Below are 14293 nucleotides of genomic sequence, written 5' to 3'. Positions count from 1 at the left end.
AACTTTCCGATCATCTTTTTGTCCTCTGGACTGGTCCAAATAGGGGTAAACAGGCTTCCAAGATTACTATTGCTCAGTGGTTGAAGGAAGCCATTTCCTCGGCATATCTTTGCCAGGGCCGGACAGTTCCTGAGGGCTTGAAGGCTCACTCTTTGTGTTCTCAGGCTACTTTCTCTACAAGAAATCTGCAGAGCTGCTACATGGTCTTCCCTGCATACCTTTGCTCGGCATTACCATTTAGATGTGCACGCCCTGGTTTTTGGTTCTTTTGGCGGCAGGTGCTTCGAGCGGGACTATCTCGGTCCCACCCGGTTTAGGGAAGCTTTGGTACATCCCAAGGTCTGGACTGATCCGGGTACATACAGAGAAAGGAAAATTAGTTCTTATCTGTTAATTTTCGTTCCTGAAGTACCACCGATCAGTCCAGATGCCCTTCCCTGGTTCCTTTCCTTTCTGCCGTTTGCTCGAAGCTCTTCTTCCAAGTCTGTAGATGAATGTCACCTATCATTATCTTACAGACACCGGAAGCATCTGTGTTGATGACCAAGGATATGCAAGAGCGCTATTCTACAGAGTCCATTCCTTGTTGTTAATTGTTTCGATTGTTACTCTTTTGAGTATTGGTTATTTGCTTGATCTCTCTCCTGGGTTATATTAGTTCTTTTCTGCTTTGACAATGGTTATACTGAAGGGCTGCAGGGTAGGCTCTGTCCTGATATAGGATATCCTTTTCAGTTTTAGTCTGTCTCCATCTGCTGGACAGGAAGCTCAACCCAAGGTCTGGACTGATCCGTGGTACTACAGGAACGAAAATTAACAGGTAAGAACTAATTTTCCTTAGAAAGGTATTAAAAGATACATATAAAGATAGCAAATGTTACGTTGCTAATGACAGATGAAATGGGCCCAAGAAAAAATCCGTTCAGTGCCAGAAGTCTGAAATAAGTAACAGCTGTTCTCACAGCTCTGTTTTCTTTTATCCTAACTTGCAAAAACCAGGAGTGGAGTCCCCTTCCCTCCTACTGTTTTTATCACAATCCAGCACATCTGCTTGGTACTGTCTGGTTTTTACTGCCCCCCCCCCCCCCAATTACTCCCAGGTTTCTGGTCTGACCTTGGGCTAACAGTTTTCATGGTTTCAGCACATAAGCATTTTTAGTATCTGCATAGCCTTTGGTAAAAAATAACAACTTTTATTTTCCAGAGACATCTAGAAAAGACTCTAAAAATAACAGCATTTGCAACAGGTGTTATAGACATCTTCCTTCTCTTCGGTCTTTCTTTTACCTGAGAGTTCTTTCACTAACTGAGGTTGGCTAACTGTGGCCAGCAATTAGACAAACCCCCCAACAGCTATGCCCATGATAGCCGAAGAGAGGGACAGAGGATCCAACAGCTGCCAGCAGATCCCATCCAACTGGCGGCTGAGAAGAGGCCTACACAGTGAGAGTGTATGTGTGAGCCAGTTGATATATGATTGTGAGTGTTTTGTGAGCTGGTGTGGGTGGGTGAGAGCCTGAGTGTCTGTGTGTGACTGCATGTGAGAGAGAGAGCATGTGCTTGTGAGTGTGTGTGTGATTGTATATGAGAGAGCGCATGTTGCTGCATGTGGGAGACAGAGCATGTATGTCTGATTGCATTTGTGAGAGAGAGTATGTGTGTGTTTGTATGTGGGGGAGAGAGCATGTGTGTGATTGCATGTCTGGAGAAAGAGCATGATTGCATGGAAGGAGAGAAAGTGTGATTATTTGAGGGGAGAGAGCCTGATTGCATGTGTGGGAAAGCGAGAGCTTGTGATTGCATATGTGGGAGAAAGATCGTGTGCTTGCATGTGGGAGCGAGAAAGCATGTGATTGCATGTAGGAGAGAGTGTGTGTGTGTGTGTGTGTGTGTGTAATTGATTTCATGTGGGAGGGAAAGGGTGTGAGTGTGTGTGATTTCATGCAGAGAGAGAGAGAGACTGCGAATGTGTGTGTGTTCGGGTGTGTGTATGTGAGAGAGAGAGGAGAAAGTTTGTGTATACCCTCCTCTATCCCAACTAATTTATGACAGTCTCAGGGTGATTGGAAATCAAACATTCCCAGGTATGAAGAGCAGGGTGGGAGGGAAGGGTATCCTTAAGTTTTAATTATTGATTGGTGTTTGATGTCTGCTGTTTAGAAATATTTTATTAGTGTTTGAAAATTTTTTTAAAATGTGAGTTTTTAATTATTGGATATTCTATTTGTTAGATATTTTGAAATATTTCTTTTTATTAGTATGGTTTTACTATTATGATTGATGTTTTATATTTCTTAATTGTGCTTGATGTTTTATGAGGCATGGTAATGTTCCTCTGTATGCATTGCATATAGAGTTTGGCTTACTGCAGTTTCCAGTTAAGTTTTTGTCTGCATGTTGCTATTTATACTTTTTTTATGGTCACTTTATTCTGTATTTGGTAAGATTCTGCATCTATGACTGAGGTGAAGTATTTTGCTAGGTAGCATGTAGTTTCTTGAAGGAAGCTATCGTAGCCCTCCTGTTCTACTTTCTTAATAAGTGGTGTATTGGTGAGGAGGGGGGAGGAGTTAGAGTCATTTTTCTCTTCTCCTTTTTATAATTTTGTTTTCATGTGAGGAAAATCATATTGGTTTCAATCATATTTTTACATAATTCTTGAAAATTTTAACTGAAAATTAATGGCTGTTAAAATTAATATTCAAGAGTTGTGTGAAAGGAATCTGGCAGATCAGGGTGCCAACCAGCTTATGGCATTCGAGGACCAGTTACTTACCTCTGATTTAAACCTGGGTATACCACTTTAAAAAAGCTGCCTGCCCCTGTTTTAGACAGTTCCCTCAGCAATAGATATTACCAACCTACTTCCTGTAACTGAGATCAGATACCCTAGTGTTTAAACTGGTGCTGAGTTTGCCTAAGAGAGGGTACAAGAAATAGAGTCAGCCAACTCCATCTTCTGTAAAAGTCTGGGAAGAATATCCAGACCTGCTGGAAAGGAGAAATAGGAGCTGAATGTAAAGACTACAGAACTTTTGCTTTGGATTGTCATGTGATACTTCCTGGCTATGTGTCCTTCATTTCTACACAAAAAGCAAATACCACAAAACTTATTTTTCACTGACCTAGTTTTAGGGAATGGTTCATGTTCTGATCAAGTACAGGGTTACTAATTGTCCCTGATGCCTAAGGTGACTATATCCCCACCCTCTCTCTTTACTGGATTGTTTTCTCCCCTCTTCCCAGTTGTTTCTATAACTGCAGTAGTTTCCCTATCACTTTCCACTTTATTATGGGAGGGTACTGTTGTTAAGGATTCAGATAGAGGGTGCAGAGGATTGTAATGGTCCCAAAGAATAGCTAACTCCTCTTCTTTGTCGCATAACTCTTTATTTAGGTGTAAAACGTCAGCTTTCAAAGTCTCATTCTGGGTGTTAATTGTTGAAATATGTAAGTTCATGGAAGTTAACTTCTCAGTCAAATTAGTCTCACACTTCCAATGTCTGCCTAATTCTTCCTCATACCCCACTGTCTTTGTTCAGCAAACTGGGCTGCGGACAACTTTTCCTGCTTCAGTTTATTACGGTTTTCTTGCTTTAGTTTGCCTGTCAGTGTACTGAAATGTTGGGGTCATGATTTAATAATGTTAAACAGTCAAATTGCAGCTGTCCTCTGTTTTTCTCCTATCCTTGGGGACTGTGGAGTCTATATACTTAGTAATCCTATCTTCCACATAAGTCTTCTGCAACAGAGGGACACCATGAGTTTTTCCTACATGCAGCTGTGATTTCTAGATGGTAAATTGGAGAAAATTCTTTTTCACTCAACGCACAGTTAAGCTCTGGAATTTGTGCCAGAGGATGTGGTTAGGGCAGTTAGTGTAGCTGGGTTCAAAAAAGGTTTGGATAAGTTCATGGAGGAGTAATCCATTAAGTGTTAACAATCAATTTGACTTAGGGAATAGCCACTACTATTACTGGCTTTAGTAGCATGAGATCTTCTTAATTTTTGGGTACTTGCCAGGTACTTGAGACTTGCATTGACCACTGTTGGAAATAGGATACTGGGCTTGATGAACCCTTGGTCTGACCCAGTATGGCAACTTCTTATGCTCTTATGGTAATTTTCCTTGGTTTTTGCTTTTAATTCTGACATATGCATTTCCTTACTGTCCTTTTGACCCTCAGCATTTGACATCTTTGAGACCACATGATGCCAAAGTTCAATACACAGTATTGTGTACCCAATATATTTTTTTATATACTATACTAGCCGTTAAGCCCGTAACAGCGGGCTACATTAACATTTTTTTTTTTGGTCCATTTCCTTACCCCTCATTCTTCCCTCCTTCCCCTCATTCTCCCCCTTCCCCTCATTCTCCCTCCCCCCTCTCTCCTCCCTCCCCCCTCACTCCCTCCTCCCTCCCCTCAGTCACATCCCCTCCCCTCCCAGCTCATTCACAACCCCTTCGGATGGCGCAGACGGAAGATCTCCGGGGGAGGTCCCTCCCTCCCTCGCGCGCGCCGCCGCCGCTACTGCTACTGCTCCTTGCCACGCCAGAGGTCCCTCCCTCCCTCCCGCCACCGCCGCCACTACTGCTCCTCGCCGCGCCAGAGGTCCTTCCCTCCCTCGCGCGTGCTGCCGCCGCTACTGCTCATCGTCGCTACTGCTCCTCGCTGCGCCATTTTTGTTACAGGCAAGCTCTGACTGACGTGCTGTCCGCGCATGCGCAGTAGAGTTGCTCTCTACTGCGCATTTGCGGCACGTCGGTCAAGCTTCATTATCTAGTAGATTGTGTTCTGCAGACTATAAGAAAATAATTAACATATACTACATGATACCAAAACAAACAAATATTCCTTTCATACGAAAAGATCAAGACATACGCAAATACATAAAGTGCAAACTCTCAAGCCTGGGGTCCCATCCTTGTGGCTAAATTTATTATGGATTCTTGTGTTTGTTCAGGTGTGAAAGGGCCTGCTGATTGGATATGTCACACAAGGCAGTTTAGGGGATATCTAAGTAAGCTGCAATCACACCACGCTCACCTTTCAGGGACAGTAACCATAAATTGATCCCAGATAGTTGGTTTATTATTTAACTCTGTTATTATAATAATGCAATAAGGAATGATATAGTAGTAATAATAATAACATTCCTTATGTAAAGCTTTGTGGAAGAGCACAGGGCACAACATGTTTCTCAGTTCATGTGGCTTATTCTTTCTTCTCTCTGTGCCTTGCTTGAGTCAGTCTTTTATCTAATGCTGTGTTGCTGGAGGCCCCTGTGTAGCAAGGGACATGACGAAAGCCGATTGTGTTACAGATCTGTTAACCTATAGCCTCAGAGATGTGCCTGGCTTTAGTTATGCCAGAGATAAAGTAAATCCTTAACATGGGGCCAGGGACATGCCGCTGTATATTCTCACAGTTGCTGTGAGAGTATCTGTGTGTGAGACCTCTGAATTCACCAAAGGGTAGTCAGACTCATGCTAAATAATCCATTACAATGTTAAAGCTTTCTGTTGCAGTATGTGAACTAAAATTTTGGTAATTAGTGTGATTTTATATAAATAATAAAACAGATAAGTGATGCTCCACCTTTCAAGAGTGATGTTTCTTGCCTTGATAATAAAATGCTAGAAGAGAGTTCTGGTACTTCTACTTTATCCGTTCTGGCTGCTGCTTGTCCTCCAGCCGGGTTGGAGTCCAGCTCAGTGAGTGGGAAGTCGGAGCTATGTGTAGGGTAGAGCTAGAAAACTTGACACACCTCTAGTTATTTTTTCCAATCATTTTAACATTTCTTTTTAAAGCTTTTGTCTCCTGAAATGTATGAAATGCCGTAGGCTTGTGGCAGCAAAGTTTAACATAACCTTTCAGGGCAAAAAAAAATTGCAGTACCCCTTGTCATACTCTTCATGATAAACATCAGAGATTGTTAATGAAAGAGGCACAGCTTGCAGTCACCAGGTCTGTAGTCACTTGGCGACTGCAAGCATATTTAAGGATAGGTTGCTGTCTATATATTGTTGGGATAATTTGAGACCTTGACATATTTCGTGATAGACTCAATAACATTAGATTACAAGGTTTTTCTCATTGAATGATATTTCTGTTTTAAGTTGAAGTAAACTTTCTATTTTAATATTCTCTTGTTCTCTGAAGATCTGTACAACTAAGTTACTTCAACCTTTTCTTTCTTTTTTGTTAGATTGGTGTTTTGTTTATGAACATATGATATAACACTAAGCAGTCATCTTCTTTTCGAGGATGAGTGAATCTGGTTTTGGAAATGAAGGGTTCCTAAAGTGCCTTGTTCGTTTTGTTGTGTAGGTGGTTGGATGAACAGCACACACAGTGCCATGCCATACCAGCTTTATTCAAGCTTTCTCCTCTGGAGCGGATTAAAACCAATGTCAGCAACCCTGCATATGCTACTGAAGCTGGACAGACTGAAAGCTCGCTGCACATGGGCTATACCGCTTTGGAGATCAAAAGCAAAATGATGGCCTTGGAGAGAGCTGACATGTGTATCTACAACCCTTTGTTTGGTTCAGATCTTCAGTACACCAACAGGGTCAGAGATTTCTCTTTACTATAGTAATTGGATGATAGTGTGCATTTTTTGGCTTCATGTAAAATTATAGTGTTAACACATGACAAGTTCAAGATTTCTTTGGGCATATATCTGGCAATAATTTAGTAGGCTAAAACAAATAAAAACCCATTTACTAAAAGCATTAATTTAAGAGGATATGGTGTGCAAAATGAACTGGTAATAGTCTCCTTTGATTAGCTGGATACCTTTATTCTGTAGAAATGGAGGACATAAAGTAGTAAATGCTGGGCCATTCAAAGGGGAGATGTTTGAGAATGAATAGTGATCCACATAAGTCATTAGTGCATCAGGAGCATGCATGGGAGCTGGTAGCAGAATATTAGTTTTTCTTGACTTGCATTTTAGGGAATATGAATTTTTCATTACCCGTCTCATTGAAAGATAGTAATAGTTTTTCTTCTTTCCCATTATTGTTTCAGGTTGATAAAGTAGTAATAAATCCGTACTTTGGTCTTGGAGCACCAGATTATTCAAAGATTCAGATTCCAAAACGAGAGAAGTGGCAGCGAAGCATGAGCAGTGTCATGGAAGACAAGTACTGTACTACTTTCATCACATTCAGGCCTTCAGTAGCAGTTGCCAGTATCAGGGCTTTTCTGTTTTTGTGTAGTATAATTTTCTAGGTTTCTTCTTCTTTATGATTTAAAGGAATGTTCTTGTATTTCAATATCATCTTACCAAGTGCTCCCTTTATGCCTGATTTGCCAATCCCTTCCTCCAAACTGAGTGTTTAAGTTGATGTCCCAGTGGTAAGGAAGCTGCTGAGTAGATGGCCCAGGTACCTGTTCTTTGGCCAGTTAGAGCTGGGAGCCATAAAGAGGCAGTACAGTCCTCAGGCTAGAGCTTTCTAGATCCCTTCATCATGCTCTTTCTGAGGCAAAAGGAGGAATTTTGCTTAGGTTGAACAATTGTATAAATACAAAGCTCTGAATACTGCAATTGTGAGAACATTAGATGCTTTGAAAATAGTGCAAAAGGTACTTGGTGCAAATGCTTTCTGCAAAATGACAGTATTCAACCACTAGACATGGAATATGATAACAGTGATGCGCCAAGTAAGGGTAAAATAGTACAGTAATACACAAGATAGAAATATTTTAAATACATTTCGATGGCCCTTGTAGGTTTAATTTCTGTTTCAGTTGTTTCAACTCTGTTTATTCAGTCTGCCTTGCAACTTAATAAATTATCAAATGTCACAAAAAATAAGATCACAATACCTTGATCTTGATGTCGCTACATTGGCTGCCAGTAAAATATTGAATACAATGTAAGATTCTAAGTACCATTCATACAATTATAAACAATAAGGATGTGGATTGGCTGAGAACAGCCCTACATTTTCATACTACCCAAAGAAATCTAAGATCAGCTAACAAGGACCTGTTGTGTGTACCATCTGTTCAAAGTGCTCACTTATCAGAGGTAAGAGATGGAGTAAATTCACATGATGGTACATGAAATAAAGAAACAGAATGTGGCAAACAAAAACTTATCTAAAGATACAAATGCTCAAGACATTTTCCTACTGTTATTTATTTATTTATTTCTATACCATCGTTCTGTTAGACAGTCACGGCGGTTCACAAATTCACATTCATAAATTAAAGCAATACCAAATACATACATAATATCAAAAACAATTAATTACCAGCAACAACAGGGCACCTTCCACTCAGCATGGGAAAGTGTGCAGGACCTGTAGTTTGAGGCAATTGCGCCTCAATAAGACCTTGTTGTGTGCTGTTTGAGCCGCTAGAGGGGATGGGACCTCCACAGGAGGCACAGTGAACAAGCGCTGCACCCAATTGTCTGGTCCCGTTCAGGAGACCCCAGGGGGGTCGGAGGGGATGGTGGCCATTTTGACTGCATGTGGGGCAACTGCTAAGGAGTTAGACATTCCCCTCCCCCTTTGTTCCCAGTGGATTTACACTCAAGGAGGACATGGGGGAGCCAGAGGGGAGCCATGGTGGACAAGGGGTCCAGTGAGTTTGAAAAGTTTTCCTCAAACTTTGTCCTTTTGATCCATAAGGCTTATAGCACACAGAAGGAAGCAACAAATGAGTAGCCTCCCAGAAAGCCCATCACTTGGCTAAGAATTCTAAAGTGGATGCGCAGGCCCAGTCCGAGGGGGGGCTTCTCGGCCTGGGACGCATGGCTGGTACGGATTGGGAGACCTCAGACTATTCCGATGTTAATGGTCTCCAGTAGGGCCACAAAACGATTCGGGCATTGATCCTGCAGGAGTACCAGCGGGTGATGGTTCTAATGTGGAAGAGGGTCCTAAGAAGGAACTATGTCCTATTATTCCCCATGTGCTAGGGGAGCTGGGGATCTAAGTCACATTTGAGGATTCGGACAAGGAAGGGGTGCACCCTGTCCTAGATGGATTATGGGGTCCACCTAAGGCTTTTTCTTTGCCAAAGAAAGTGAAGAAGTTGATTCACCACAAGTGAGATTCTCCTGAGGCCGGCCTGAAGGTGTCTAGGGCCATGGCAAAGCTCTACCCCTTGCTGGAAGAGACCTTGGTACACTGGAAGCTTCCAAAGGTGGATGCGGCGGTGTTGGCAGTGACCAAAAAGATGACCATTCTGGTGGCAGGGTCAGCGGAGCTGAAGGTCGCCCAGGATCGGAAGTTGGAGATGCTTTTGAAGAGACTGTTGGAGGTCTCAGCCTTGAGTCTTCAAGCTGCTGTTTGTGCTAGCCTGATGCAGGCGGCTAGGTTGGAAGCAGATGTAGCCTAAGTGGAAGATGTCCTATATGATATGGTATGGATGTCAGTCCAAAATATGGTTTCTGCAGTGGTGGTACAGAGACTCCTATGGTTGTATAGTTGGTCAGGGGATGTGTAGTCTAAAGTAGATCTCTGTAATCTCTCCTTCAAGGGCAAGCCAGCAGATGTGTAGTCTAAGTCACAGCTGTATAATCTTCCTTTTAAGGGGAAGCTGCTGTGTGGCGAAGACCTGGAGCAGTTGTTGAAAACCCTGATGGGAATCCAAGGGGAATAGATTGCTAGAGGGCAAGAAGGCTGTCAAGAAGTCCTTTCCACCACATGCTTGATTTAGGGATTTGTGATGTTTTTTGCTCTAGCAAGATGGCTTCAGGTACTGGGCGGCAGAAGTTCTTTGGGGTTCCCACTGGATTTTGCAGTGAAGTCAGACGGATCCACTCTTTGGTCGAAGCAGTAGGAGGAGGATTGTCTGACTTTTCCGAGGAGTGGCCCAAGATCACATTTGACCAATGGGTTCTTGATGCGATAAGAGAATTTTTCTCGTTCATTATGGGACGCTTTCTTGATGTCCCATTGTGTATCCTGATTCAAGTGAAGGTGATATGGGATACTCTACTTCACTTGCAAGATCTGGATGCTATTGTGCTGGTTCCTGCTCTGGAAAGGGGATCCATTTTGAACCTCCAGAAAGTCAACCTGGCACTGCAGGTGCCGTGTTTCCAGATGGAGATGCTGGGGATGGTCAGTATAACAGTTCGGAAAAGAGAATTTCTAGTGGCCCTGGATCTGATGGAAGCCTATCTGCATATCTCTATTCAGCCAGAGCACCAAGTTTTTGAGGTTTATGATGCTGGGTCAGCTTTTCCAGTTTCGGGCCCTTTCCTTCGGGTTGGCCACAGCACCACTAACGTTTACGTAGATGATGGTGGTGGTGGCGACTGCATTAAGGAGGGAAGGGATTCTGGTCCATCCTTATCTGGACACCTGGATCAGTTGAGTAAGATGTGGTAGAAGATGTGGTAGGCCTGATTGACAAACTGAAGAGTAGTAAATCACCCGGACCGGATGGTATACACCCCAGGGTTCTGAAGGAACTAAAAAATGAAATTTCAGACCTATTAGTAAAAATTTGTAACTTATCATTAAAATCATCCATTGTACCTGAAGACTGGAGGATAGCAAATGTAACCCCAATATTTAAAAAGGGCTCCAGGGGTGATCCGGGAAACTACAGACCGGTTAGCCTGACTTCAGTGCCAGGAAAAATAGTGGAAAGTATTCTAAACATCAGAATCACAGAACATATAGAAAGACATGGTTTAATGGAACAAAGTCAGCATGGCTTTACCCAGGGCAAGTCTTGCCTCACAAATCTGCTTCACTTTTTTGAAGGAGTTCTTACCTTCTGATCTTACTTGTATATAGACTCCAGTTAGTAACCTGCTTAAGCCTTTATATATAAGCCTTTATTTATAGACCTGTATATATATATATACCTGTAAATAGCCTGTTACAGTTGTTTGATTGCTTTAATTTCTTTGCCCTCTGCTCTATGTATATTCCTCCCTGTTTCCCCTCCCCGTTGATTGTAATTTCAGCCTTTCAGTTACAATGTGAACCGGTATGATGTATGCTTACTAATACCGGTATATAAATGTTTCAAATAAATAAATAAATAAATGTGGATAAAGGTGAACCGGTAGACAGAGTATACTTGGATTTTCAGAAGGCGTTTGACAAAGTTCCTCATGAGAGGCTTCTAGGAAAAGTAAAAAGTCATGGGATAGGTGGCGATGTCCTTTCATGGATTGCAAACTGGCTAAAAGACAGGAAACAGAGAGTAGGATTAAATGGACAATTTTCTCAGTGGAAGGGAGTGGACAGTGGAGTGCCTCAGGGATCTGTATTGGGACCCTTACTTTTCAATATATTTATAAATGATCTAGAAAGAAATACAACGAGTGAGATAATCAAATTTGCAGATGACACAAAATTGTTCAGAGTAGTTAAATCACAAGCAAATTGTGATAAATTGCAGGAAGACCTTGTGAGACTGGAAAATTGGGCATCCAAATGGCAGATGAAATTTAATGTGGATAAGTGCAAGGTGATGCATATAGGGAAAAATAACCCATGCTATAATTACACAATTTTGGGTTCCATATTAGGTGCTACAACCCAAGAAAGAGATCTAGGTGTCATAGTGGATAACACATTGAAATCGTCGGTTCAGAGTGCTGCAGCAGTCAAAAAAGCAAACAGAATGTTGGGAATTATTAGAAAGGGAATGGTGAATAAAACGGAAAATGTCATAATGCCTCTGTATCGCTCCATGGTGAGACCGCACCTTGAATACTGTGTACAATTCTGGTCGCCGCATCTCAAAAAAGATATAATTGCGATGGAGAAGGTACAGAGAAAGGCTACCAAAATGATAAGGGGAATGGAACAACTTCCCTACGAGGAAAGACTAAAGAGGTTAGGATTTTTCAGCTTGGAGAAGAGACGACTGAGGGGGGATATGATAGAGGTGTTTAAAATCATGAGAGGTCTAGAACAGGTAGATGTGAATCGGTTATTTACTCTTTCGGATAGTAGAAAGACTAGGGGGCACTCCATGAAGTTAGCATGGGGCACATTTAAAACTAATCGGAGAAAGTTCTTTTTTACTCAATGCACAATTAAACTCTGGAATTTGTTACCAGAGGATGTGGTCAGTGCAGTTAGTATAGCTGTGTTTAAAAAAGGATTGGATAAGTTCTTGTAGGAGAAGTCCATTACCTGCTATTAAGTTCACTTAGAGAATAGCCATTGACATTAGCAATGGTAACATGGAATAGACTTAGTTTTTGGGTACTTGCCAGGTTCTTATGGCCTGGATTGGCCACTGTTGGAAGCAGGATGCTGGGCTTGATGGACCCTTGGTCTGACCCAGTATGGCATTTTCTTATGTTCTTATGTTCCAAAGAGGAATGTTGTCAGGAGGTGCACTGGGTGATGGAGGTGTTACAGTTGCTTAAATGGGTGATAAATTTGGCCAAGAGTCATCTGATGCTGACCCAGTCGTTGGACTATCTGGGGGTGCAGTTCGGTACCCGATTGGGTGGAGGTTTTTTTCTGCTCAGAGAGAATCACAAAGATTCAAGGTCAGATAGGGAGTTTCTTGAGGCTGCCAGTTTCCAAGGTCTGGGATTATTTACAGGTGCAGGGTTCTATGGTGTCTATACTAGATTTGGTGCCATGGGCGTTTGTCCACTTGTGACCTCTCCAACGGGTGCTGCTGTCCCATTTGGAGTCCATTGTCAGATAAATATCAACGGCCTTTACTACTTCAGGGGGAACCCAGATTCAGTCTCAATTGGTGGCTGTCTTGCCATAGTTTGGAGAAGGGAGTAGATCTGGAGTCTCCAGACTGGGTAGTGGTGACCACGGACACCAGCCTCAGTGGTTGGGGGGTGGTCTGCCTTGGACAGACAGCTCAAGGTTGGTGGTCATTTATGGAAGCACCTGGTCTAGCAATCGTTTGGAAATTAGGGTGGTTTGTAGGGCGTTGATGTTTTTCCTCTCTCAGACCTGAGTACTTATGGTGAGATTTTTCTCTGTATCAACAAAAGGAAATGTTATATTTAATAAATTTCTTATTGCAATGCCACTTCCCCAAAATAATTTTTTTATTTTAAATATTTGGCCGCATCATCAAGCCTGACAGCGTGATCTCTGTATATTCAAAGGAGACCTGCCCGGACCTCTAATCATCTGCGGCAGGCAGTCTTTGTATTTTTTCTTTTTGTTTTCAATTTTTTATGATTTTTAACTGATAATTTATAGTAATCTTTTTTTAAAAATTGATGTAGAGAAAGCTCAGCCTACGGCCGAAGTTTCGCAGCAACCGCTGCTTCATCAGGAGCTCAATATTCAATCTCATTCTTCATTTACATGTTCTCTGTTAAGTATATTCCTCATAGCAGGACGGAAGCCGTCTCAAAATGTCTTTAATCAAGAGGAACAGTTCCTCTTGATTAAAGACATTAAAGTTGATACATTTTTGGACTTTGTGGAAATTGTTCCAGTTCTTTTTTAGTGTGAGATTTTTCTCTGACAATGCAACAATGGTGGTGTATATTAATTGGCAGGGCAGCACAAAGAATGTCGCTGTAGCTCAGGAGGCCCAAGAGCTTTTTGTCTGGTGGCGAGGCATTTGGAAGGGATAGCAGTTTTACATGTGGCTGGAGTGGACAATGTGCAAGCAGACTATCTCAGCCGGCAACAGCTGGACCCAGGGGAATGGGAGTTACAAATGGAGGCCTTCAACATGATTCAGGTTCGCTGGGAAAGCCCCAGCTGGATCTGATGGGATCACAGAGCAATTCCAAGACACCACAATTTGTCAGTCGCAGAAGAGAGGTCGGAGCCGAGGGCTGGATGCTCCAGTTTTTCCAAGGCCGACAGGGATCCTACAGTACATGTTTCCACCATGGCCGTTTATAGGTCGTGGGTTGAAACGCATTGAGAAACTTCTGGGTCAGATAGTACTCGGGGCTGTGGAGTGGCCGCATTGTCTGTGGTTCGCAGATCTGATTCATCTCGCAGTAGACGGGCCCCTGGGCCAATCTTCTCAGATCGGGCAGATTGCTTTTGTCTCGCGGCTTGGCTTTTGAGTGGTGATGATTAAGGTTAAAAGGTTACCCAGAGGTGGCCATTTTCATTTTGCTTCAGATCAGGTGACCATCCATGTTTATGGCTTATGGAGGCGCTCTGAGTCTTGGTGTACAGAGGGAGGCCTAAACCTATAGCACATGGGGATCCCTCATATTTTGGCCTTTTTACAACAGGGCTTGTTCAAAAGGCTTAGCTTACAATTCCCTTCGGTACAAGTGGCAGGGTTGTGATGTCTCAGAGGTAAGCTACAAGGGAGGCCTTTGACATTGCATCCAGATGTGG

At 42.5% G+C, this 14293-nt stretch overlaps 1 protein-coding gene across 1 annotated transcript in view; it reads left to right on the top strand.

Moving 5' to 3' along the window:
• KRIT1 (KRIT1 ankyrin repeat containing) overlaps window positions 1–14293 on the top strand; it is a 188473-nt gene that overhangs the window by 70410 nt on the left and 103770 nt on the right. Inside the window, 2 exon segments of the mRNA XM_029588859.1 lie at window positions 6336–6579; window positions 7041–7156. Of these exon segments, the coding sequence (XP_029444719.1) occupies window positions 6336–6579; window positions 7041–7156 (360 nt within the window).

The sequence above is a fragment of the Rhinatrema bivittatum genome, chromosome 2, assembly GCF_901001135.1.
Source record: "Rhinatrema bivittatum chromosome 2, aRhiBiv1.1, whole genome shotgun sequence".
NCBI classification, from domain to species: domain Eukaryota; kingdom Metazoa; phylum Chordata; class Amphibia; order Gymnophiona; family Rhinatrematidae; genus Rhinatrema; species Rhinatrema bivittatum.
Note: the sequence above shows the minus strand (reverse complement) of the source record. Positions and strands in the feature narration are given on the sequence as shown.